General features: G+C 53.5%; 2 protein-coding genes across 17 annotated transcripts in view; both read left to right on the top strand.

Moving 5' to 3' along the window:
• The first annotated feature begins 1,071 nt into the window (after positions 1–1,071).
• Positions 1,072–3,671, top strand: HAMP (hepcidin antimicrobial peptide). Its single transcript, NM_001109693.1, has 3 exons — positions 1,072–1,199; positions 3,320–3,379; positions 3,469–3,671. The coding sequence occupies exons 1-3, from the start codon at positions 1,110–1,112 to the stop codon at positions 3,571–3,573; spliced, it is 255 nt and encodes an 84-aa protein (NP_001103163.1). The 5' UTR covers positions 1,072–1,109; the 3' UTR covers positions 3,574–3,671.
• Positions 3,672–10,619: 6,948 nt separating this feature from the next.
• CD22 (CD22 molecule) overlaps positions 10,620–23,942 on the top strand; it is a 58,711-nt gene continuing 45,388 nt past the window's right edge. For all 16 annotated transcript variants that reach the window (XM_063800682.1, XM_063800683.1, XM_063800679.1 and 13 more), the window contains exons 1-7: positions 10,620–10,728; positions 12,786–12,841; positions 13,935–14,003; positions 14,162–14,530; positions 18,011–18,307; positions 18,594–18,851; positions 20,900–21,160. In XM_063800682.1, coding sequence (XP_063656752.1) covers positions 13,958–14,003; positions 14,162–14,530; positions 18,011–18,307; positions 18,594–18,851; positions 20,900–21,160 — 1,231 coding nt within the window. In that variant the 5' untranslated portion in view covers positions 10,620–10,728; positions 12,786–12,841; positions 13,935–13,957. The remainder of the gene's footprint in view (positions 10,729–12,785; positions 12,842–13,934; positions 14,004–14,161; positions 14,531–18,010; positions 18,308–18,593; positions 18,852–20,899; positions 21,161–23,942) is intronic.

The raw sequence follows: 23,942 nt of genomic DNA on the forward strand, positions 1-23,942 counted from the left end.
GAGCTGAAGGTGGGGCAGTAAGTGCTGCTGGGAGAACAGGCAGCACAGGCTGAGTTGGTGCAGAAGTGAGTCAACATATGTGCCATCGTATAAAATGTACTCATCAGACTGTAGATGTTAGCTATTACTATTACTGCTATTTTATGTTTTATAGACAGGGTCTCACTCTGTCACCCAGGCTGGAGTGCAGTCACACAATCATAGCTCACTGCAGCCTCAGCCTCCTGGGCTTAAGCGATCTGCCTCAGCCTCCCAAGTAGCTGGGACTACAGATGTGTGCCACCACGCCTGGCTAAATTTGTTTAAAATTTTTTTTGTAGAGATGGGGTCTCCCTATGTTGCCCAGGCTAGTCTTGAACTTCTGGGCTCAAGCGACCCTCCTGCCTTGGCCTCCCAAATTGCTGGGATTACAGGCATAAGCCACTGTGCTGGGCCATATTACTGCTGTCATTTATGGCCAAAAGTTTGCTCAAACATTTTCCAGTTACCAGAGCCACATCTCAAGGGTCTGACACTGGGAAAACACCGCGTGCGGATCGGGCACATGCTGATGCTTGCCCTGCTCAGGGCTATCTAGTGTTCCCTGCCAGAACCTATGCACGTGTGGTGAGAGCTTAAAGCAATGGATGCTTCCCCCAACATGCCAGACACTCCTGAGGAGCCTGGCGGCTGCTGGCCATGCCCTGTGTGCATGTAGGCGATGGGGAAGTGAGTGGAGGAGAGCGGAACCTTGATTCTGCTCATCAAACTGCTTAACCGCTGAAGCAAAAGGGGGAACTTTTTTCCCGATCAGCAGAATGACATCGTGATGGGGAAAGGGCTCCCCAGATGGCTGGCGAGCAGTGTGTGTCTGTGACCCCGTCTGCCCCACCCCCTGAACACACCTCTGCCGGCTGAGGGTGACACAACCCTGTTCCCTGTCGCTCTGTTCCCGCTTATCTCTCCCGCCTTTTCGGCGCCACCACCTTCTTGGAAATGAGACAGAGCAAAGGGGAGGGGGCTCAGACCACCGCCTCCCCTGGCAGGCCCCATAAAAGCGACTGTCACTCGGTCCCAGACACCAGAGCAAGCTCAAGACCCAGCAGTGGGACAGCCAGACAGACGGCACGATGGCACTGAGCTCCCAGATCTGGGCCGCTTGCCTCCTGCTCCTCCTCCTCCTCGCCAGCCTGACCAGTGGCTCTGTTTTCCCACAACAGGTGAGAGCCCAGTGGCCTGAGTCCTTAGCAGGGCAGCAGGGATGGGAGAGCCAGGCCTCAGCCTAGGGCACTGGAGACACCCGAGCACTGAGCAGAGCTCAGGACGTCTCAGGAGTACTGGCAGCTGAACAGGAACCAGGACAGGCACGGTGGCTCATGCCTGTAATCCCAGCACTTTGGGAGGTTGAGGCAGGCAGACCACTTGAGGTCAGTTTGAGACCAGCCTGGCCAACATGGTAAAACCCCGTCTCTACTAAAAATACAAAAGTTAGCCAGGCTTGGTGGCAGGTGCCTGTAATCCCAGCTACTCGGGAGACTGAGGCAGGAGAATTGCTTGAACCCGCAAGGTGGAGGTTGCACAGTGAGCTGAGATTGCACAACTGCACTCCAGCCTGGCAACACAGCAAGACTCCATCTCCAAAAAAGAACAGAAATCAATGAAGCACCGAGTGACAGGGACTGGAAGGTCCTAATTCCATGGGTATTTATGGAACCCCTACGCTGTGTGGAGTCTTATTCTAGACAGTGGGGACGAGGCCATGAACAAGGTAGATGAGAGAGGAGATTTCTCCATCCTGGTCAGGGAATTCGTTAAAGACTGATGAAAACATGAATAAATAATTGTGTCTAGTACATTCTATTCGTGAATCTCATAACGGACAGTGGTAGAGTGACCGTGACCCATTCGCCACACAGTAGAGTCACTTTTTTGGTTTGTTTTTTAGAGACAGGGTCTTCCTCTGTTGCTGAGGCTGGAGTGCAGTGGTGCAGTCATAGTTCACTGCAGCCTCAACCTCCTGTGCTCAAGCAATCCTCCCACCTCAGCGTCCCAAGTAGCTGGGACAGCAGGCACACGCCACGGGTTGGGGGACCACAGGCATGGTCAAGGGGCTGGCAGTCAAGCAAGTGTTTCATGAGAAAGTGACAGTTGACCTTCGTCTTGGAGGGTGAGAGATGGAGGCAGCAAAGACCTAAGGAGAGGACAAGCCAGCATAGCCCAGGGTCAGGCTGAACAAGAGGAGATGGTGGGACTTGGGGATAAGGCTGAGGGGTAGGCAGTCCCTAGGTCTTGTGGGCAACCGTGCAGACACTGATTTTTCCTTGGAATAAAGAGGAAGCCCCCATAAGCTTTTTTTTTTTTTCTGAGATAGGGTCTCGCTCTGTCGTTCAGGCTGGTGTGCAGTGGCATCATCTGGGCTCACTGCAACCTCCGCCTCCCGGGTTCAAGCAATTCTCCTGCCTCAGCTTTCCGAGTAGCTGGGATTACAGGCGGCTGCCACCATGCCCGGCTAATTTTTGTTTTTTTAGTAGAGACAGGGTTTCACCATGTTGGCCAGACTGGTCTTGAACTCCTGACCTCAGGTGATTCTCCCACCTCGGCTTCCCAAAGTGCTGGGATTACAGGCGTGAGCCACGGCGCCCAGCCTCCTGTAGGTTTTTAAAATGGAGAAAACCACAATCTCACTGGCCATGTTTTAAAAAACTTAGTCTGCCAGTCAGGCACCATGGCTCACACCTGTAATACCAGAGTTTTGGGAGGCCAAGGTAGGAAGATCAGTTGAGCCCAGGAGTTCGAGACCAGCTTGGGCAACACAACCAGACCCCATCTCTACAAAAAATTAAAAAATTAGCCGGGTGTGGTGGCGTGCACCTGCTGTCCCAGCTACTCGGGAAGCTGAGGCGGGAGCATCGCTTGAGCACAGGAGGTCAAGGCTGCAGGGAGCTATGACTGTGCCACTGCACTCTGGCCTGGGCAACAGAGGAAGACTCTGTCTAAAAAACAAACAAAAAAAGTGACTCTGCTGTGTGGCAAATGGATTGAGGGGCAAGAATGCAGGGAGGTGTGTTAGGAGGCTGGCACTGGCATCCAGGCAGGGGAAGGTGATGTCCCAAAGAAGAGTAGCAGCTGTGGAAAGAGGAGGAGGCGGATCTGGGAGGTTTTTTTTTTTAGGAAAAGCCGCCCATGGGAAGGTGAGCAGAAGCAAGAAAGCAAGGCCCCTCCTAAGAGTCCAGCTGAGCTCTGGGTTTAAACCACTTGGAGAGGAGCAGGTTGCCGGGAGCCAGTCTCAGAGGTCCACTGGGCCCCCTGCCATCCTCTACACCCCCTTCTGCTTTCACAGACGGGACAACTTGCAGAGCTGCAACCCCAGGACAGAGCTGGAGCCAGGGCCAGCTGGATGGTGAGCGCAACAGTGATGCCTTTCCTAGCCCCCTGCTCCCTCCTCATGCTAAGGCCGGTTCCCTGCTCACATTCCCTTCCTTCCCACAGCCCATGCTCCAGAGGCGAAGGAGGCGAGACACCCACTTCCCCATCTGCATTTTCTGCTGCGGCTGCTGTCATCGATCAAAGTGTGGGATGTGCTGCAAGACGTAGAACCTACCTGCCCTGCCCCCGTCCCCTCCCTTCCTTATTTATTCCTGCTGCCCCAGAACATAGGTCTTGGAATAAAATGGCTGGTTCTTTTGTTTTCCAAACCAGAGTGTCTGTTGTCCTTTCTCTCTGCCGAGTGTCTGTGCTAAGAGCTTGTCCTGACCCTGCCTTGCAAGCACCAGTGCTTGGTGGGTCATGTGGGGCTGGTGTGTCCTGGAGGTTGCCAGGAAAGTTGGTGAAGAAAATTTGTTTCTGTTCTCCCCCTTCATGTTGCAATAACAGGGGATGAAAGTTAATGTTTCCTCTCCTTGAGATCTTCCTAAAACAGCTGTAGAAATCAGTGCCTGTAAGGCAAGCTTGTCCAACCCGCAGGCCACATGCAGCCCTGGATGGCTTTGAATGCACCCAACACAAATTTGTAAAGTTTCTTAAGGCATTATGAGATTTTTCCGCAATTTTTTTTTTTGCTCATCAGCTGTCATTAGTGTTAGTGTGTTTTATGTGTGGCCCAAGACAATTCTTCTTCCAGTGTGGCCCAGGGAAGCCAAAACATTGGACACTGCTATAAAGGTTCTCAAAGTAAGATCCAGGGACTCCTTTTGTAGGGCTCCTGAAGGTGGAACTACTAAGACTTTTTTTTTCCTTTTTTTTTCTTTTCTTTTTTTTTTTTTTTTTTTGAGGCAGAGTCTCTCTGTGTCACCCAGGCTGGAGGGCAGTGGCATGATCTTGGCTCACTGCAACCTCCACCTCCCAGGTTCAAGCGATTCCCCTGCCTCAGCCTCCTGAATAGCTGGGACTACAGGCACGTGCCACCACACCTGGCTAATTTTTGTATTTTTAGTAGAGGTGGGGTTTTGCCATGTTGTCCAGGCTGGTCTCGAACTCCTGACCTCAAGTGATCCACCCATCTCAGTCTCCCAAAGTGCTGAGATTACAGGTGTGAGCCACCACGCCCGGCCTACAAAGATGTTTATTTGCCTTTTTCACCCTGGTTCTCTCATGAGTATACAATGGAGTTTCCAGGAGGCTCCGCGACACCTGATGGCATCATCACCAGATGGCTAATGGATTGTGTGCTGGTGTATCTCACGCTTTTAAATGTCCCAGTTTCTAGCCCGGTGCGGTTGCACCGTCCCTGCTACTCGGGAGGCTGAGGCGGGAGGATCATTTAAGACTGGGAGTTCCAGAAGAAGACCTGGTGTCAAAAAAAAAAAAAAAAAAAAAGTGGGGCAACAAAAATGAGAGCAATACAGCTTTCAAGAATGGGAGGGGCCAGGGGTGGTGATTCATGCCTACAGCACTTTGGGTGGCTGAGGCAGGCAGATCACTTGAGGTCAGGAGTTCAAGACCAGCCTGGCCAACATGATGAAACACCGTCTCTACAAAAATTAGCCAGGCATGGTGGCATGTGCCTGTAATCCCAGCTAGTCAGGAGGCTGAGTCGGGAGAATCACTTGAACCCTGGCGGTGGAGGTTACAGTGAGCCAAGATAACACTGCTGCACTCCAGCCTGGGCGACGGAGTGAGACCCTGTCTCCAGAAAAAAAATAAAAAATAAAAATGGGCAGGAACTCAGTTCCTTGTGGAGGTGAACTATATTCCTATATGTTTCACGTGCAAAGTGTGTCTTTCCTGAGAGAATACAACTTAAGATGCTCCTATGTAACAATCCCCCATACCTCGCTCATCCGCTATACCTGGATGGCCTCTGAAGGCCATGGGCCTCACACCTTTTGATCTTAGGACCCCTTTACATTCTGAGAAATTATTGAGGACTCCAAAAAGCTCTTGTTAAAGTGGGCTATATCTCTAGTTGCCTGATGTATTAGAAACTGAAACTGGGAAAATATTTTTACTGTTTATTTATTTATTTTTGAGACAGGGTCTCACTCTGTCGCCCAGGCTGGAGTGCAGTGGCGCGATCTCAGCTCACTGCAAACTCCACCTCCCAGTTTCAAGCGGTTCTCCTGCCTTGGCCTCCTGAGTAGCTGGAAGTATAGGCGCCCGCCACCATGCCTGGCTAATTTTCATATTTTTAGTAGAGACAGGGTTTCACCATGTTGGCCAAGCTGGTCTTAAATGCCTAACCTCAAGTGATCCACCCGCCTCAGCCACTCAAAATGCTGTGATTACAGGTGGGCCTGGCCTGCCCACATTTGATAGAAACAGACATAGGGGCTGTTATTTCACTGTCTTCTTAGCTCCCAGGAAGCAACAGCTCTCACTTGGTGGTAAAGGGCATTGGTCATTCGGCCTCAATGTTGGGTGTGGGCAGGGAGTGGGAAGGCCCAGGCTGGGCGGGAGAGGGCTCCAAGACACGGCTGCCACACCCAAGGCAGGTAAACCTGACTAGAGCTTCTGATTTTGTCAAGAGAAGGTGGGAATTCCTATTTTTATTAGAGATTTCTTGCTTTGACAGTATTGGCAACTGAGCAAAGCAATTTGTCTTTTTACATCAACATTCTGTGAGCCAAACGAAGCCCAGCTGGGCGCCAGATCAGTCTGGGGCACCATCAATGTCTGCCTTCGCTTTGGAATCCACAGAGGCTTGTCCTCTGGGAGGGGAGGTTTCCTGAATGAAGTCTGAAGGGGTAGGGAGAGGGGAGTTTGGTGAGCTTGGCCTCTTATTAGCTGTAACATCTTGCATGCATCCTCTTCATATCCGGAGCTCCACCTCCTCATCCGCATTTTTTATTTTATTTTTTTGGTCTGGGTCTTGCTCCATAGCCCAGGCTGAAGTGCAGTGGTGTGATCATGGCTCACTGCAGCCTTGAACTCCCGGGCTCAAGCGGTCCTCCCACCTCTGCCTCCTGAGTAGCTGGGACCGCAGGTGCCTATCACCACGCCCCGCTAAAGTTTTGTATTTTGTGTACAGACGTGGATCTGGCTGTGTTGCCCAGGTGGGTCTCGCACTCATGGCTTCAAACGATCCTCCCACTTCAGCCTCCCAAAATGCTGGGACTACAGTTGTGAGCCACCATGCCTGGCCTCTCCTTACCTTTAAAAGAACAGAAGCACTGGGCGCGGTGGCTCACGCCTGTAATCCCAGCATTTTGGGAGGCCAAGGTGGGTGGATCACCTGAGGTCAGGAGTTTGAGACCAGCCTGACCAACATGGTGAAACCCCGTCTCTACTGAAAATACAAAAATTAGCCAGGCGTGTTGGCGCACACCTATAATCTCAGCTACTCCGGAGGCTGAGGCAGGAGAATCGCTTGAACCCGGGAAGCAGAGGTTGCAGTGAACCAAGATCATGCCACTGCACTCCAGCCTGGGTGACAGAACAAGACTCCATCTCAAAAAAAAAAAAAAACAAAAACAAAAAAAGAACAGAAGCTAAGTCCATACAGGACTTAGCTTAACTGGCTCTAGAGCTGCTCAACCAAGGGAATGAGTGTGAAATTGCTTTGGAAACTGTCCAATGCTTCCTCAATGTAAAGGATTCATATTGACAGGGGAGGGTAGAGCCCTCCCTCCTGGCAAGTGGGAAACCTGAAATCAGGAATTACACTTAATGACACGGGGTGCTCTTCTCTCCTGAGCAAGCAGTTCTCTGGGGTGGTCCTAGAGAGATGGGAGAACATGTAAAGCAGAGATACTCAAATTTCAGCGTGCTCAAAATCTCCTGGAGGGCCTGCAGAAATGCAGATGGGGCCGGGCTCAGTGGCTCAAGCCTGTAATCCCAGCACTTTAGGAAGCTGAGGCTGGAGGATCACTTGAAGCCAGGAGTTCGAGACCAGCCTGGCCAACATGGTGAAAGCCCGTCTCTACTAAAAATACAAAAATTAGCTGGGTGTGGTGGTGCACACGTGTAGTCCCAGCTACTCGGGAGGTTGAGGCACGAGAATTGCTTGAACCTGGGAGGCAGAGGCTGCGGTGAGCTGAGACCTTGCCACTGCATTCTAGCCTGGGTGACAGAATGAGACTCTGTCTCAAAAAAAATTAAATAAATAAAAATAAAATGCAGATGAGGCTGGGCGTGGTGGAGCATGCCTATAATCCCAGTGGTTTACGAGGCTGAGATGGGAGGATTACTTGAGGCCAGGAATTCAAGGCTGCAGTGACCTATGATGGCACCACTGCACTGCAGCCTGGATAACACAGTGAGACGCTGTCTGTAAAACAAATAAACAAATAAAATGCAGATAGCTGGGCCTCCAGAATTTCTGATTCCACAGGTGCAAGGCGGGGCCCTTGAACTTGCATTTTGAGCAAGCTGCAGTCCTGTGGAGGACTGGTTGTGAAGCTGCCACCATTGTCTGAGGGCAGCAAAGGCTCTTGGATGGATTGAGCCTCAGCTCCCATCTATGAGAGCTTTAAGCTTTAAGTGAGAGCTCCCCACGGCCGAGAGCTTCATTCTGAATTCCTGCTGCTAGGAATTCAAAACTCACATTGAAGTCCTAACGCCTAGTAGCTCAGAATGTGACCTTAGTTGGAGGCAGGGTCTTCACAGTGGTAATCAAGTAAAAACGAGACGGGAGAATCCTAATCCAATATAACTGGTTTCCTAAATCTGACGGGGTGCGGTGACTCACACCTGTAATCCCAGCAGTTTGGGAGGCCAACACAGGAGGACTGCTTGAGATCAGGAATTCAAGACCAGCCTGGGCAATATAGTGAGACCCTGTCTCTAGCAAAAAAAAAAAAAAAAAAGTGCCAGTAGTCCCAGTTACTATTGAGAGGCTGAAGCAAGAGAGTCGCTTGAATCTGGAGGGTGGAGGTGGCAGTAAGGTATGATTGCACCACTGCACTCCAGCCTAAATGACAAAGCAATACTATGTCTCAAACATAAATAAATAAATAAATAAATAAACGGCAAATCTGGGCGGGGTGAATACAGGGGGAAGAGAATGTGAAGATGAAGATGCCCTACAGAGAAAGGCCTGGAACAGATCCTCACACCCCTCAGAAGGAACCAACACTGCCAGCACCTTGATCTTGTTGATCTTGGAATTCAAGCTCAATTCTGGCAGGGTTTTTTGTTTGTTTGTTTGTTTGTTTGTTTGAGTCGGAGTCTTGCTCTGTTGCCCAGCCTGGAGTGCAGTGGTGCAATCTCTGCTCACTGCCAGCCCCGCCTCCCGGGTTCACGCCATTCTCCTGCCTCAGCCTCCTGAGTAGCTGGGACTACAGGCGCCTGCCACCATGCCCGGCTAATTTTTTGTATTTTTAGTAGAGACAGGGTTTCACCGTGTTAGCCATGATGGTCTTGATCTCCTGACCTCGTGATCTGCCCGCCTTGGCCTCCCAAAGCACTGGGATTACAGGTGTGAGCCACCGTGCATGGCCTCAATTCTGGTTTTTAAGCCACCTAGTTTGTGAAACTTTGTTGTAACAGCCCTGGAAAACTGATACACCTGCTTTCTCGTAAAAGATCAGCTGATGCGGCAGCACCGGCCACTGGATCTGCAGGTCAGTTGTCCCCTTAGACAGGGCACCTGCCCGCCAGTCACAGGTCCTCTCACCCAGCCCCTTCCTCTCATGGGCTCCAGCCGCCTCGCTCCCACAGGTCTCCTGGAGACCCGAGTTGCTGATGTCAGCGACTATTGCGAGTGCTCCTGTGGGACACTGTCCTCTCCCCAGCAACAGCCTTCAGTTCACACCCAGGGAGGAGATGGAGCCCCACACTGCACCAGCACACGACTCCAGCTCCAACTAGGTGGGTGTTGATGCTGAAGGCTGTGACATGCAAATACCCCCCAGGATCTCCTTGTCACCCCGACCACCACCACCAAAGCCCAGGCACCAGGCCCCTCTCTTCTCCAGGACCCAGGCATTCAAGCCCCGCCCGACTCTCAATGGTCCTTTGTCCCAGACTGGGAAAGGCACGGGCAGAGTCTGACATCATAAAGCCTGGGGTGGGGGTGGGACTCCCCCTCCCCCTCCAACTCCCCCCCAGCCCCACAACACTTCTCTCCCTGGTCTGAGGGATTTCCCCGCCCCTCACCCCCTGGGTTCTCCCTTGAGAGCGAGGACCCCCCCTCCCCACTGCTCTGGCCTGAAGGAGGACAGGAGATGTCCCAGTGAGGCTGAACAGCTCATGGTGAAATCACTGCTGCACTTTGTCACGCCACCTCCAGCTGCCCTGAGCCCCCACCCACCTTGCAAAAGTCGTGACCAAGGGGTGGAATCTGTACTCAGAGGGTCCTTGCCCAACTCGGTCAGCACAGTCCTATGTGCACCAAGCACTGCCCCAGGGGACAGAAGGGTGCACATGACAGACAGACAGGCAGATAGGTTTCTGGTGAGCCCCTGCCTCTGAGAGCTCCTGGGTTAGTGGGAGGCAGAGGCGGGCAGACCTAGGGTGCACACGGGCCAGCCTGCCAAGGCTACAGAAGGAAAGGACAGCATTGCAGTGGAGGGGCCTGGCTGATGGGAGAAGATGGGAAAGCTTCCCAGGGAAGCGGCACCCAGGCTGCTGAGCCTACAGGATGGGTGAACGGCAGCCAGTGCCAGAGTGGGGAGTGCTATGGGGTGGGGACTGCTTTCCAGGAAGAATGAGCAGCAGGTGCACAGGCCTTGAGTCTGAAGGTGCCCCGGGGCTCTGGGGAACACATTCAACCACCCACGCTGTTTATTAAGCTCAACTGCCTGCCAGGAGCTTGTCTACGAGCAAGGATGGATTGAGAATATCCAAGATGAAGCTTCTGGCCTGGTGGAGGTCACGTTCTCCTGAAAGGAGTTGGTGAACACGGAAGGTCATTTCAGATGGCAAGAGGAGGTGACACTGACGTTGAGGGTGGAAAGGACCTGTCTCCTCCTGCTGCCCACCTAATGTTGCCACCAAGATTCCCTGAGGACAATGCCTCTGTCCCTCAGCCTGGGACTTCCAAAGAGATTAGACTGCCCCCCCACCCCCGGGACCCAGAATCAGGGTGTACAGGGATGGAAGATGGGGAGAGAGCAAGGCAGCCACTCCCGACCCCTCCAGGAAAGAGCTAGGAGAACCCAGGCGTCAGGCTGCCCAGTCCGAGCCCCGTGGTGACAAGGGCCCCTTTGTGCCCCCCTCCCCCGGGGGTAGGGAGGAGCTGGGCCCTGGAGGCAGGCGGCCCCTGGCACCCAGGGGGAGGGGAGGGGCTGGCAAGTGGGGGCCTAGACCCTGGAAGGCAGGGGACTGCGAGCTGGGCTGGCGGAGCAGAGGTGCAGAAGCAACTGAGTCCAAGTGAGTATGGTGGCAGGGAGGCCAGGGCAAGGGGAGCAGGGCACCGGGGCAGTGGCACCCAGACGTGAGCAGGGTCAGGTGCTCTGGGTGAGGGAGCGTCGCTGTGCACCGCTACTGATTTAGGATGCAGGAGAGTGTGGCTTGGGGCTGCTTTGGGGATGGGCTCGGACCATCGCTGGGGCAGCGATGGGGCTCTGGGAAGAAACCACAGAGACAAAAAACAAAGGGCCCCCCCTCAGCACCCCTCGTGGGTGAAGATTTTGCAGGAGAGGTTTCCTTGGGGTTCCCGAGTGCGGGGCAGATGGGGTGGAGGAGGTCTGCGTCTGGCCGAAGAATGGAAGGATGTCCAGGTGATCAGACACCTGCAGGCTGCAATCTGGGAGGTGGATGGGGGCAGTGGGCTGTGAGTGACCGCATTCTAGCACCTGGGCACATAACAGGTGTGTGTGTGTGTGTGCGCGTGCGCGTGCGTGTGCGTGCACACACATGGCTGCCCATGCACCTTCCTCTGTAAGCCTCAGTCGACTTTTCTTCATTAGTCCCCACTAAGGACACTTTTTATTTTTCGTTACTTTTTTTTTTTTTTAAGAGACGGGACTCTCACTATATTGCCCAGGCTGGTCTCAAACTTCTGGGCACAAGAGATTCTCCCAACTTGGCCTTCCAAAGTGCTGGGTTTACAGGCGTGAGCCACTGCGCCCGGCCCCAACTACGGAAACTTTTTAGATGCATTTGTCCCCGTCCCATCCTTCCCTTGGCATTTTAATCCAACAGATCTGCTGTACATATGTTTATGGACTGTGGCCACACACACTGTAATAGCTGAGGTTGATTTGGCCCCCATCCCGAGAACTTGTTTTCCCCGCTGTTAAGAGTGCATGGTCTACCTGCTTGTTTCATGTCTGCCCGGGCACGTGCTCATCCTCATCTGCATCTCTCTCCTGTACCTTCCTGTCACAGGTGCAAGGGCAGCGTCGGCCAGGTGTCCATCGGCGCGTGTCTGAGTGGACGCGTCTATAGCCATCCTCAGTGTGTGTGTGCAGTTCCTTGCATCTTTGTTAGCCTGGCATGCATGCTGGGCTGTGTGTGTGTGTGTGTGTGTGTGTGTGTGTGTGTGTGTGTGCTGAATGCCAGGGCTGTGTCTGTCCAGGTGTGTGTGGACAGCAGCAGAGGCATTGCATGCATGCCTTGGGAACTATGTGAGTGCCAGCCCATCCCTGTGGGCACAGGGGTCCCTGTGCCTGTCTGTGTGTTCAGGGTCCTGTCTGGGTGTCTGTATGAGTCTCTGCTGCGTGTGCCTGCCCCTTCTGGCTGGGGCTACATCTGTCACATTTCATCCCCGCGATTGGATGTGTCTGTGCATGTGTCTCTGTCCGTGGGAAGAGGGCGGTGAAGGCTGGGAAAAGCAATTGCTTGGAAACCCTGGCTGCAACCCCAAGGCAACCCACGGAGCAGCAGGGTGCCAGGGGCTCGCTAGCCCCCACCCTGGGCCTTCCTGGCCCTGCTCAAAGCCCAGCCAGGAGTGCCTGACCCCTTTCTTACTCCCCACTTACCCTGAAAGCCCCCCGCAGGCTAAAACACCCTCTCCCCGAGGGAACAGGACTCTTTTGTACCGGGGACCAGCTTCTGGTGAGGGTGCGGACACCAGGGGCCGTCTGTGGGGTGGGAGAGGGCGGCAGGAATTTACACGGCATGTCGGGAATGCTGATACTGTGAAACCCAGTCATTGATGGCTCTGGGTCCCTGCCCGCCACCCCCAGGCCCCGGCCGTGGGACATCTGCTCCCTCACTCCACTCGCCACACCCCTCAGTCTCACCCCCGTACCCCGATGCGGTCGTTCCCCCTTCCCTCCCCACAGTTCTCCGACACCCCAGCTTGGAGGGAGTTGTTGCCAGAGAGTGGCTTCGAGGCTGTGTGGGAGGGTCCCAGGCACAATGGGAGGCCACATGGGCAGCCTGACAACAGGTCACAACCCATGCAGGAGATACTGAAGCGGGGGTGGGTTGGGCGCCTCGATCCTGCCCCCTTGCACCTGAGTGACTCTTGTTGCATGCAGGTTGTCTGGCGGCTTCAGGTGGACCCAGAAGACGTCCCCAACTCAGGGAGATTCAGGTGAGGGGCAGGGTACCAACTCTCTTCCCTTGCTTCAGCTTTGCAATGCTGGCCCTGCCTTGGCTCTCTGGTTCTTACTTTCTGGAGATCTCCAGGGGCATCATGGTGACAAAGATAATGATCAGCACATCATCACTGCATAGAGACAGGACATGCAGCTAAGACTGCAGACCAACTGTGTGGCCTTGGGCGAGTCACTTAACCTCTCTGGACCTCAGCTATAAAATGAGGATAATGCATCTTCCTCAAAGAGATCCAATGAGTTAAGACAGCAGAATAAGCAGTGAGGGCTGGCTCATGGCCAATGCCATAGAAGGGTTTATAATTCTAAGTAATAGCAGCAGGCCGGGTGAGGCGGCTCATGCCTGTAATCCCAACACTTTGGGAGGCTGAGGCAGGAGGATCGCTTGAGCCAAGGAGTTCAAGACCAGTCTGGGCAACACAGAACATGGCAAGACTCCCATCTGTAAAAAAAATAATAATAATAACCAAATAAATAAACTAAAATAAAATTAGCCAGGCATGGTGGTGTGTACCTGAGGTCCCAGTTACTCTGAAGGATCGTTTAAGCCTGGCAGATTGAAGCTGCAGTTGAGTGAGCCACGATTGCACCACTGCATTCCAGCCTGGGCGACAGGGCTGAGACCCCATCTCAAAAAGTAAAAAGTTAAAAAATATCAGCAGACCAGGCATGGTGATTTACACCTGTAATCCTTTGGGAAGCCAAGGCAGGAATATTGCTGGAGGCCAGGAGTTGAAGACCAGCCTGGGCAACATAGTGAGACCCCACCTCCACAACCATTTCCACAAAAAAGAAGAAAAATTAACTGGGTGTGGTGGCGCATACCAGAAGCTGAGACAAGAGGATAACACGAGCTCAGGATTTTGAGGCTATAGTGAGCTGTTATTGTGTCACTGCATTCCAGCCCGGGCAATGAAACAAGACCCTGTCTCAGAAAAATAAGTAAATAAATGCATAAATAAATAATAATAGCAGCAGCAGCTAACATATGAATGGGCCCCTTCCTGAAGCCCAGATGGAACACCCCCTTTCACTTCCCCCAGCCTTTAACCCTCTCCTCTCCCTTTCCAGCGATCACTCACTCGCTGTACAGAATGATATTCCTCACGGCACTGCCTCTGTTCTGGATTATGATTTCAGGTAACAGCTGACAGGTGCTGGGGACCTAAAGGCTTTGGCCCCTGAGCAGGTTGGAGGTGGGTCCCTGCAGCCCCCCGGCATGTGGTCGGGGATGGGAGCTGGAGGGGGTGATCGGGTAGGACGTGTCCCTGAGCCTCAGCTCTCCTGCTTGCCCGCAGCCTCCCGAGGGGGTCACTGGGGTGCCTGGATGCCCTCGTCCATCTCGGCCTTCGAAGGCACGTGCGTCTCCATCCCCTGCCGCTTTGACTTCCCGGATGAGCTGCGGCCCGCTGTGGTGCATGGTGTCTGGTACTTCAATAGCCCCTACCCCAAGAACTACCCCCCGGTGGTCTTCAAGTCGCGCACCCAAGTAGTCCACGAGAGCTTCCAGGGCCGCAGCCGCCTCCTGGGGGACCTGGGCCTGCGAAACTGCACCCTCCTGCTCAGCAACGTCAGCCCCGAGCTGGGCGGAAAGTACTACTTCCGTGGGGACCTGGGCGGCTACAACCAGTACACCTTCTCAGAGCACAGCGTCCTGGATATCGTCAGTGAGTCCCCAGCGGTTGTGCAGGCACCGGGAGCTGGGGCAGCGGGGCGGGAAGGAGTGTGGCCGGAAGGCCTCCCCGCACCTTCCCCAGCAGGCCTGGATGGCAGATCTGGGAGGTGCTGATTTGGCTGGGGGTGCAAACCTCAAGGCCCACGCAGACCATGCAGATGACAGACATGAACAAAGCAGGGCCCCAAAATAGTCTTGCTGCCCTCAGGGGGAAACAGGTGCTGCTACTCTTTTGGAAACACCTGGAGAAAGGCAGTGGGGCCAGGGGGTAGGGGCAAGGCTGCTGGGTCTCCACTTTAGTGTGGTGATCTTGGGCAAGTGATTTAACTTCCTTGGGCCTTGGTTTTCTTTTCCGTAAAATGGGGATAAGAACAGCACTTAAGGCAATGAGTGAAAAGCCATCAGATGCCCAGAGCAGCACCTGACACGTGGCCCCCAGCTCTGGCCAACAGAAAGCAGGGCGGTGGCTGTCAGGTGTTCTGAATTTTCAAGATAAACCAGAATTTTGGATTATTTGGTGTAATCTCCTAATTCTTAAATTTTGGCTGCTGATTCAGATTTCTTTTTTTAAAATCCTTTAAGCCAAATAGAATACAGCTATGGTCAGACATGGCAATCAGAATAGGGCACACTGCCTGATTTCAGGGATCCCCCTGCCTCATTTCTGAGTGGCGCTGCTGCTTGGAGTCCTCAGCGCTGAGTCCCTATGAGAGAGCCGGGTTCACCCTGGTGCAGAAAGAGACTGCACAGGTGCAGTACACACACACACACCACTCTACAGAAATCACACACTACACACTGCACACTCTACCTACACACTACCCACACACCACACACACACCACACACTACACATACATCACACACTACACAAACCACACACCACACACTGCTCCTGCTACCTACACACTGCCCACACACCAAACATACACATCACACCAAACACACCACACATACACCACACTACACAAACCACACACCACACACTGCATACACTACACACACACTACCCACACACCACACCACACACCACACACACACACCACACTACAAAAACAACTCACCACACGCTACACACACACCACACACACCACACCAAGCACACACCACACACATCACACACTACACAAACCACACACCACACACTTCATACACTACACACACTACTCACACACCACACACACGCACCAAACACACACACCACACACACACCACACTACAAAAACCACACACCACACACTGCATACGCTACATACACACTACACACACACCACACAAACACCACACCACACACCACACACCCACCACGCTACAAAAACTACACACCACACACTGCACATGCTACACACACACTACCCACACACCACACCAAACACACACCACACACTAAACCACACACCACACACTGCACATACTACCCACGTACCACACACACACCACACACCACATAAACTACACACCACACACCACACACTGCACACACTACCCACACACCACACACACTACACACACTACACACACCACACACACCACATACATACACCACACACTGTACATGCTACCCACACACCAAACACACACTACACACTACACACTGCACAAACCACACACACACTACACCCTATATACACTATACACATACATGCACTACCCACACATCACAACACAAACCACACACTCCACACACAACAAACATGCACAACACACACTACACAAACCACACACCAACACACAACACACCAAACACACACCACACACACATACCACACTACAAAAACCACACATCACACACTGCACATGCTACACACACACACCACACCAAACACACACCACACACTACACAAACCACACACCACACACTGCACATACTACCCACGCACCACACACACACCACACACCACATAAACTACACACACAGTGCACACACTACCCACATGCCACACACTACACACACCACATACATATACCACACACTGCCCATGCTACCCACACATCAAACACACACTACACACTGCACAAATCACGCACACACTACACCCTATACACACTACACATACATGCACTACCCACACATCACAACACAAACCACACACTCCACACACAACAAACATGCACAACACACACTACAAAAACCACACACTGCACACACACCACACAGTACCCAAACCACACGCCACACACCACATACTCTACCTACACACTACCCACACACCAAATACACACCACACACCAAACACACACCACACAAACCAGACACCATGCACACACCACACACACAAACCACACACTATACCCACCACACACTGCACACACACACCACACACTACAGAAACCACACAACACACACTGCAGACACTACCCCTACACCAAACACACACCACGCACTACACACAAATCACATGCTACACAAACCACGCACACTACACCCTACACACCCTGCACACATACATGCACTACCCACACACCACACACATACCACACACTACACACAGCACACACACACCACACATGATACAAACCACACACCACATACTACACTCACACCACACAAACCACACCACACACACACCACACACCACACACACCACGTACTACGCAAACCACATACCACACACGACCCAAACTACACAACACCCTACATACACTGCACACATACATGTACTACCCACACATCACACACACCACACATGACACAGACCACACACCACATACACCACGCTCTACACTCACACCACACAAACCACACATCTCACACACACAACACACATGACACAGACCACACACCACATACACCACGCACTACACTCACACCACACAAACCACACATGACACACACAACACACACTGCACACATACCATACACAAAAACCACACACTACACACATACATCACAAACACACCACACACTACACAAACCACACACATCACACTACACACATGCACCACACACCCACACCACACACACACACACACACACACACACATACCTACACACACACACACTCACATGCCCGGCGGAGGGTAAACCAAGCAGGCATGGGAGAGGAGAGCCGCTTGGGAAGTGATGAGGTGTGGGGAGCCCACGCTGACGCCAGAGCCACAGGGTTTGTAGCCAGTGTTACCTGGTGCCAGCTGCAGCCTCAGTTTCTTCATCTCAAAATGAGCAAAATTACAGTCCTCACCCTCTCGCTTTGCGGGAGGGACAGGCAAGTTAAACACCGTCAAGTGCTCTGGCCACGACACTGTGATTTTCATTACGATGGCACTCTGGTGGCTCCGTGGAGGGCTCCGGGGTGACCAAGAGGAGGAAGGGTGAAGGGAATTCTGAATCCGGAGGCAGGGAGCGGAGGCGGTACCGTTGAGGAGTACCATTGCCAGCAATGGAGGTGGACAAGGAGGAGGGTGGGTGGGGTGGGACCGGGACCGTAGCCCAGTGCTGCTTCCTCAGCCCTCCCTTTCCCCGCCTCATATAGACACCCCCAACATCGTGGTGCCCCCAGAGGTGGTGGCAGGCACGGAAGTGGAGGTCAGCTGCATGGTGCCAGACAACTGCCCAGAGCTGCGCCCTGAGCTGAGCTGGCTGGGCCACGAGGGGCTGGGGGAGCCCGCTGTGCTTGGCCGGCTGCGGGAGGACGAGGGCACCTGGGTGCAGGTGTCACTGCTGCACTTCGTGCCCACGAGGGAGGCCAACGGCCACAGGCTGGGCTGCCAGGCCTCCTTCCCCAACACCACCCTGCAGTTCGAGGGCTACGCCAGCCTGGACGTCAAGTGTGAGCCTGGGTGCGGGCGGGGCGGGGTGGGGCGGGGTCCGGGGAGGGGGTGGACCTGGGGATGCGGCCGGAGGCGGGGCCGGGCCGTGATGGGGGCGGGGCCATGCCCAGGGCCAGGCAGGGATTGGGGGGTTGGGTGGGACGGGGGCGGAACCAGGCAGTCCTGGGGCGGGGCCAAGGCTGAGGGCGGGGCCGGGCAGTGTTGGGGGCGGGGCCGGGCTGGGAGAGGGCACTGGGCCGGGTCCCCAGCACCTGCTCACTAACCTCGCCGTGTCGCGGGCCTTAGACCCCCCGGTGATTGTGGAGATGAACTCCTCGGTGGAGGCCATCGAGGGCTCCCACGTGAGCCTGCTCTGTGGGGCTGACAGCAACCCCCCGCCGCTACTGACCTGGATGCGGGACGGGACAGTCCTCCGGGAGGCGGTGGCCGAGAGCCTGCTCCTGGAGCTGGAGGAGGTGACCCCCGCCGAGGACGGCGTCTATGCCTGCCTGGCCGAGAATGCCTATGGCCAGGACAACCGCACCGTGGGGCTCAGTGTCATGTGTGAGTGGCCCACTCTGTGCGTCCACACGCCCACCTGCAGCCGAGAGATAAAGGGAAAGGGGCCTCATCCAGGGCGAGCACGGGCTGGGTCCCGCAGGGGACCGGCCATAAACACAGTCGAGGCCAAGGTAGACAGGAGGGTTGCAAGTCAAGGTGTACCTTCATTCTTTCCACAAGAATCTGGGGAACACCTGCTCTGCCTCATCCTCCTTCCAGGACAAGACCCAGGCCTGCCTCCTAGGGAAGCCTATTAACTGCAGCTTCCTGGGGGCAGTTCCTGATTGTTCTGGGACTTGATGTGGGCCTGGCCCCAGGAATCTGCGTTTTACTTTATAAAATTTTTTTGGAGACAAGGTCTTGCTCTGTTGCCCAGTCTGGAATGCAGTGGCACCATCATAGCACCACTTGCCCTCAAACTCCTGGGCTCAAGCAAGCCTACTACCCCAGCCTCCTGAGCAGCTGGGCCTACAGGTGTGCACCACCACACTCCAGGCTAATTTTCAGATTTTTTTTGTAAAGGTGGGATTTTGCTATGTTGCCCAGGCTGGTATCAAACTCTTGGGCTCAAGCAAGCCTCCCACCTCAGCCTGCTGCGCTGCTGGGCCCACAGGCAGGTGCCACCACACCCAGCCAATTTTTCTATTTTTTTATAGAGACAGAGAATCGATATGTTCCCTGGGCTGGTCTTAAACTTCTGGGCTCAAGTGATCCTCCCGCCTCAGCCTCCCAAAGTGCTGGGATTAGAGGCATGAGCCACTGTGCCCGTCCAGGAATCTGCATTTTTAAATGAATTCCATTGTAGTTCTAATGAGAGGGTTGAGGGGACTTCAGGCCTCATCCAGCCCCTTGTATGCACATTTATATTACTGGGCCAGCAAGAAGGGAGCTGGTCAGAAGAGGATTCTTAGCTGAGAACCAAAGAGATACCATTCATTCATTCACAAATATGTACTGAGGCAAAGTGCCCAGCACTGGGGATATTAATAATGACAGCCGCAGCCAACATTTACTCCACAGCTCTTGAGTGCTTTTTTTTTTTTTTTTTTTTTTTTGAGACAGAGTCTGGCTCTGTCACCAGGCTGGAGGGCAATGGAGCAATCTTGGCTCACTGCAACCTCCCACTTCCCTGTTGAAGCAATTCTCCTGCCTCAGCCTCCCAAGTAGCTAGAATTATAGGCGCACACCACCACACCTGGCTAATTTTTGTATTTGTAGTAGAGACAGGGTTTCACCATGTTGGCCAGAATAATCTCAAACTCCTGACCTCGTGATCTGCCCACCTCGGCCTCCCAAAGTGCTGGGATTACAGGCGTGAGCCACCACACTCAGCCTAATTTTTGTATTTTTAGTAGAGATGGGGTTTCACCATGTTGGTCAGGCTGGTCTCGATCTTCTGACCTCAGGTGACCTGCCTACCTCAGCCTCCCAAAGTGCTGGGATTACAGGTGTGAGCCACCACGCTCGGCCTCCTGCATGCTTTTGACATGCAGTCTTCCCCCCGGCATTCCCACGGCTGGCTCTGCCCACCTCCTAGGCTCGCTGAAGCCTTCCCCCATCATCCTATCCCAAACTGTAACTACCCTGATCTTCCATACCCTCAGCCCCTTTATTTTTCTCTACACACTTCTTCCCATCTTACAAATTATATATTTTATTTAATTACATCGGCTGTTTCCACATGGGCCTTGTTCAAGCTAGAGCAATGCCTGTCACTCAGCAGGTTCTCAGTGAATGTTGGATGATCACCCCTATGAGGTTGGAACTATTATGAAGCCCATTTTCCAGATGAGAAAAGTGAGGCCCAGAGAGGTTAGGATGTGGGTCCACACACAACTGGACAGGTGTAGAGGAGGGATCTGAAGACAAGCATGCTGGCTACCAAGCTGCTGTTCTTGGAAATGAGATAGCCAGGACTGGGGTCACCTGAGCCTTCCTGAACCGGTGTGCTAGGTTTGGGGTGGGATCTGGGGTCATATCTGGGGGTGGTAGTTGGCTGGCAGAAGAAGCCCCTCCTGGGTTCTGACCATCAGTCCCGTCCTACCCCGCAGATGCACCCTGGAAGCCGACGGTGAACGGGACAATGGTGGCCGTAGAGGGGGAGACGGTCTCTATCCTGTGCTCCACACAGAGCAACCCGGACCCTATTCTCACCATCTTCAAGGAGAAGCAGATCCTGTCCACGGTCATCTACGAGAGCGAGCTGCAGCTGGAGCTGCCGGCCGTGTCACCCGAGGATGATGGAGAGTACTGGTGTGTGGCTGAGAACCAGTATGGCCAGAGGGCCACCGCCTTCAACCTGTCTGTGGAGTGTGAGTACCTTCCGCTCCCCTATGCTGGGGATGGACGGTTCCGTGGGGGACACCAGGGTTACTGTGGGTGCCCATGCATCCCAATCAGTATTGGCTTTGCCTGTCCTCCGCAGAGACAAGGAAGGGAGGGCAGGGAAGCTGAATTCACAGCAGGAAAATAAAATCCCATCTGAGAATATTGTGTTCCCACATCTGGGAGTGGGCTTTTTTTTTTTTTTTTTTTTTTGAGACAGAGTCTTGAGTCTTGCTCTGTCACCTAGGCTGGAGTGCAGTGGCAGGATCTCGGCTCACTGCAATTGCTGCCTCCTGGGTTCAAGCAATTCTCCTGCCCCAGCCTCCTGAGTAGCTGGGATTACAGGCGCTCGCCACCACACCTGGCAAATTTTTGTATTTTTAGTAGAGACGGGGTTTCGCCATGTTGGCCTGGCTTGTCTCAAACCCCTGACCTCAGATGATCTGCCCGCCTCAGTCTCCCAAAGTCCTAGGATTACAGGTGTGAGCCACCACTCCCAGCCTGGGGTGGGTTTTTGACCAGTGAAATTTCTGGATCCTGTGGCCACTGCCCCTCTGCATTAACCAAAACAATGACCATGATCTCTAACCTGTGTAGAATGTCGCTATGTACCAGGCACTGTTGGAAGCGCTGTACAGCAACCCACTCATTTAATGCTCACGACATCTTCATGAGGGAGGTTCTATTACTGTTTCCCTGTTTACGGAGAAGAAAACTGAGACCCAGAGAGGTTATGCCACTTGCCTAAGTTCCCACAGCCAGGAAATGGCAGAATTTGAGGTTTGAATCCAGGCAGTCTGGTTCCATTCTTCTTCCCTGCCCAAGGCTGACCTCATCCTATGTTATGACAGCAGAATACATTGATGGGGTAATTGTTATACACAAAAGGCTGTGCGGCTCTGTGAGAGGTGGAGGATAGGGCTGAGAAGACACCACGCTTATGAACAGGTACAGAATAGCTGGAGAGATGACATAGATGCACATAAAAAGCTACTGTCTTGGAAATGAAACTCACCATTGCACAGCTGGCCAGCGCCTCTCATCTCCTCACTATGGACTGTGCCACCTTCTCCCACCACCCCTACCCCCACAGCCATCACTCCAGGTTGTAGCAGCCAAGTCACAGTTTTGACTCCCCTTCCTTAAGCAACTCCCTCTGGAATGTCGCCTTCCTGTTTCCATTTCCCCTGCTTCCTCCCAAGTTCCTGTTGGCTTCTAGCACTCCTCTCCAAACTTCACCTCTCTGGTCTTCACGATGCCCACAATGGCCCCCACCACACAAGTTTGCCAGACGGTTCGATGACATTCAACATGCAAAGAATTCAAAGCAGTGTCTGCTACACAGTACATGCTCTGTGCTGTGTACATGGCGACAATCAGTACATGGCAGATACAGGTTAGTCCTGGGGGGCAACCTCTCGTGGCAAAGCCGTCCCTCTCCTGCTGACCTATAATCTTCAGGCACTTTCCCTCGGTTCTGTTCCCTAGAGGGGTTGATGTGATCCTGGCACGGGGCTGCGTGGTCCCCTGCTCCCTCCATCTGTGCGTGCTGTCCTGGGCCAGCTTCCCCCTCTGGTTGTCCCCTGTTCCCCGTTACACCCCATACCAGTGATTCTTCAGTTTAAGAGTCAGAGAGAGGAGCCGATGGGAGTGCTTGAACAAGCATGCAGCACCAACTCACATACATTTTCTGGTGGGGCGCAGATCTCTCCTTTATAGTAAGAGCAGCGGGCAGCAAATGTGCATTAGGGGCCTGCCCTGGGCCAGACCTTGAATCCTCTACAGCTGTTTTCTGGCTCAGTTCTTATTTTTATTATTTTTATTATTATTATTATTATTATTTTTTGAGACTGCGTCTCGCTCTGTCGCCCAGGCCGGAGTGCAGTGGCACGATCTTGGCTCACTGCAACCTCTGCTCCCCCGTTCAAGCGATTCTCCTGCCTCAGCCTCCCAACTAGCTGGGATTACAGGCATGCGTCACCATGCCCAGCTAATTTTTTATTTTTAGTAGAGACGGGGTTTCTCCATGTTGCCCAGGCTGTTCTCCAACTCCTAGCCTCAAGTGATCCACCCGCCTCGGCCTCCCAAAGTGCTGGGATTACAGGTGTGAGCCACCATGCCCAGCCTATCTGGCTCATTTTCAATTCTAGGGTCACCCTGTGAAACAGGGGTCTGTTATCATTATCCCCTTTACCAAGGAGAAAACTCAAGGGCGGAATTCCCTGAGGCCAGGCAGCTACAAAAGTGGGTCCGAGCCCGGTAATTCCAGACTCCTGTCTGCCCCAGCTGTTAAACCTCTGGCTGCCTCACCTCCCTCACAGCTCTTAGCACTCCAGGACTCAATCTGGCTTCTCTTGAAAACGAACACGCAGGCAGATGTGGAATGTGCAAGCCTCACCCTGCTAGAGTTGAGGGGAGCAGTGGCCCTGTCCCCTGCCCCTCCTGCCAGCTCCCCACTCTTCACCCAGGCCTGTGTCAAAGTGCTTGCCCTTGGAGAGTACGACCCTCAGGCCCCCTCCCTCTCCACACAGTCAATGTTCCCTGGCACCAGGTCTCCAATGTTCACTGACAATGATGGTGACCCTTGAGCAGGGCCTTCTGTCTTACCTGCCAACCCCAGAGCCCTGAACGGCACGGGGCATGCAGGAAGTGTGCAACCTTACCAAGTGCCTGAGATGTCTAGGGAACTAGCTTGAGTACGTTGTATGCATTGACCTATTTTGTTCTTACAACCATGTGATTGAGGGGAGGGTACCATTCTTCAACCCA

The sequence above is a fragment of the Pan troglodytes genome, chromosome 20 (assembly GCF_028858775.2).
Source record: "Pan troglodytes isolate AG18354 chromosome 20, NHGRI_mPanTro3-v2.0_pri, whole genome shotgun sequence".
NCBI lineage: Eukaryota > Metazoa > Chordata > Mammalia > Primates > Hominidae > Pan > Pan troglodytes.

Excerpts from the sequence above, each read along its gene's own strand:
- HAMP (NM_001109693.1), top strand. The coding sequence starts at position 1,110 with ATGGCACTGAGCTCCCAGATCTGGGCCGCTTGCCTCCTGCTCCTCCTC. Across the intron at positions 1,200-3,319 it reads GCTCTGTTTTCCCACAACAG|ACGGGACAACTTGCAGAGCT; the intron begins GTGAGAGCCCAG and ends CTGCTTTCACAG. Across the intron at positions 3,380-3,468 it reads GAGCCAGGGCCAGCTGGATG|CCCATGCTCCAGAGGCGAAG; the intron begins GTGAGCGCAACA and ends TCCTTCCCACAG.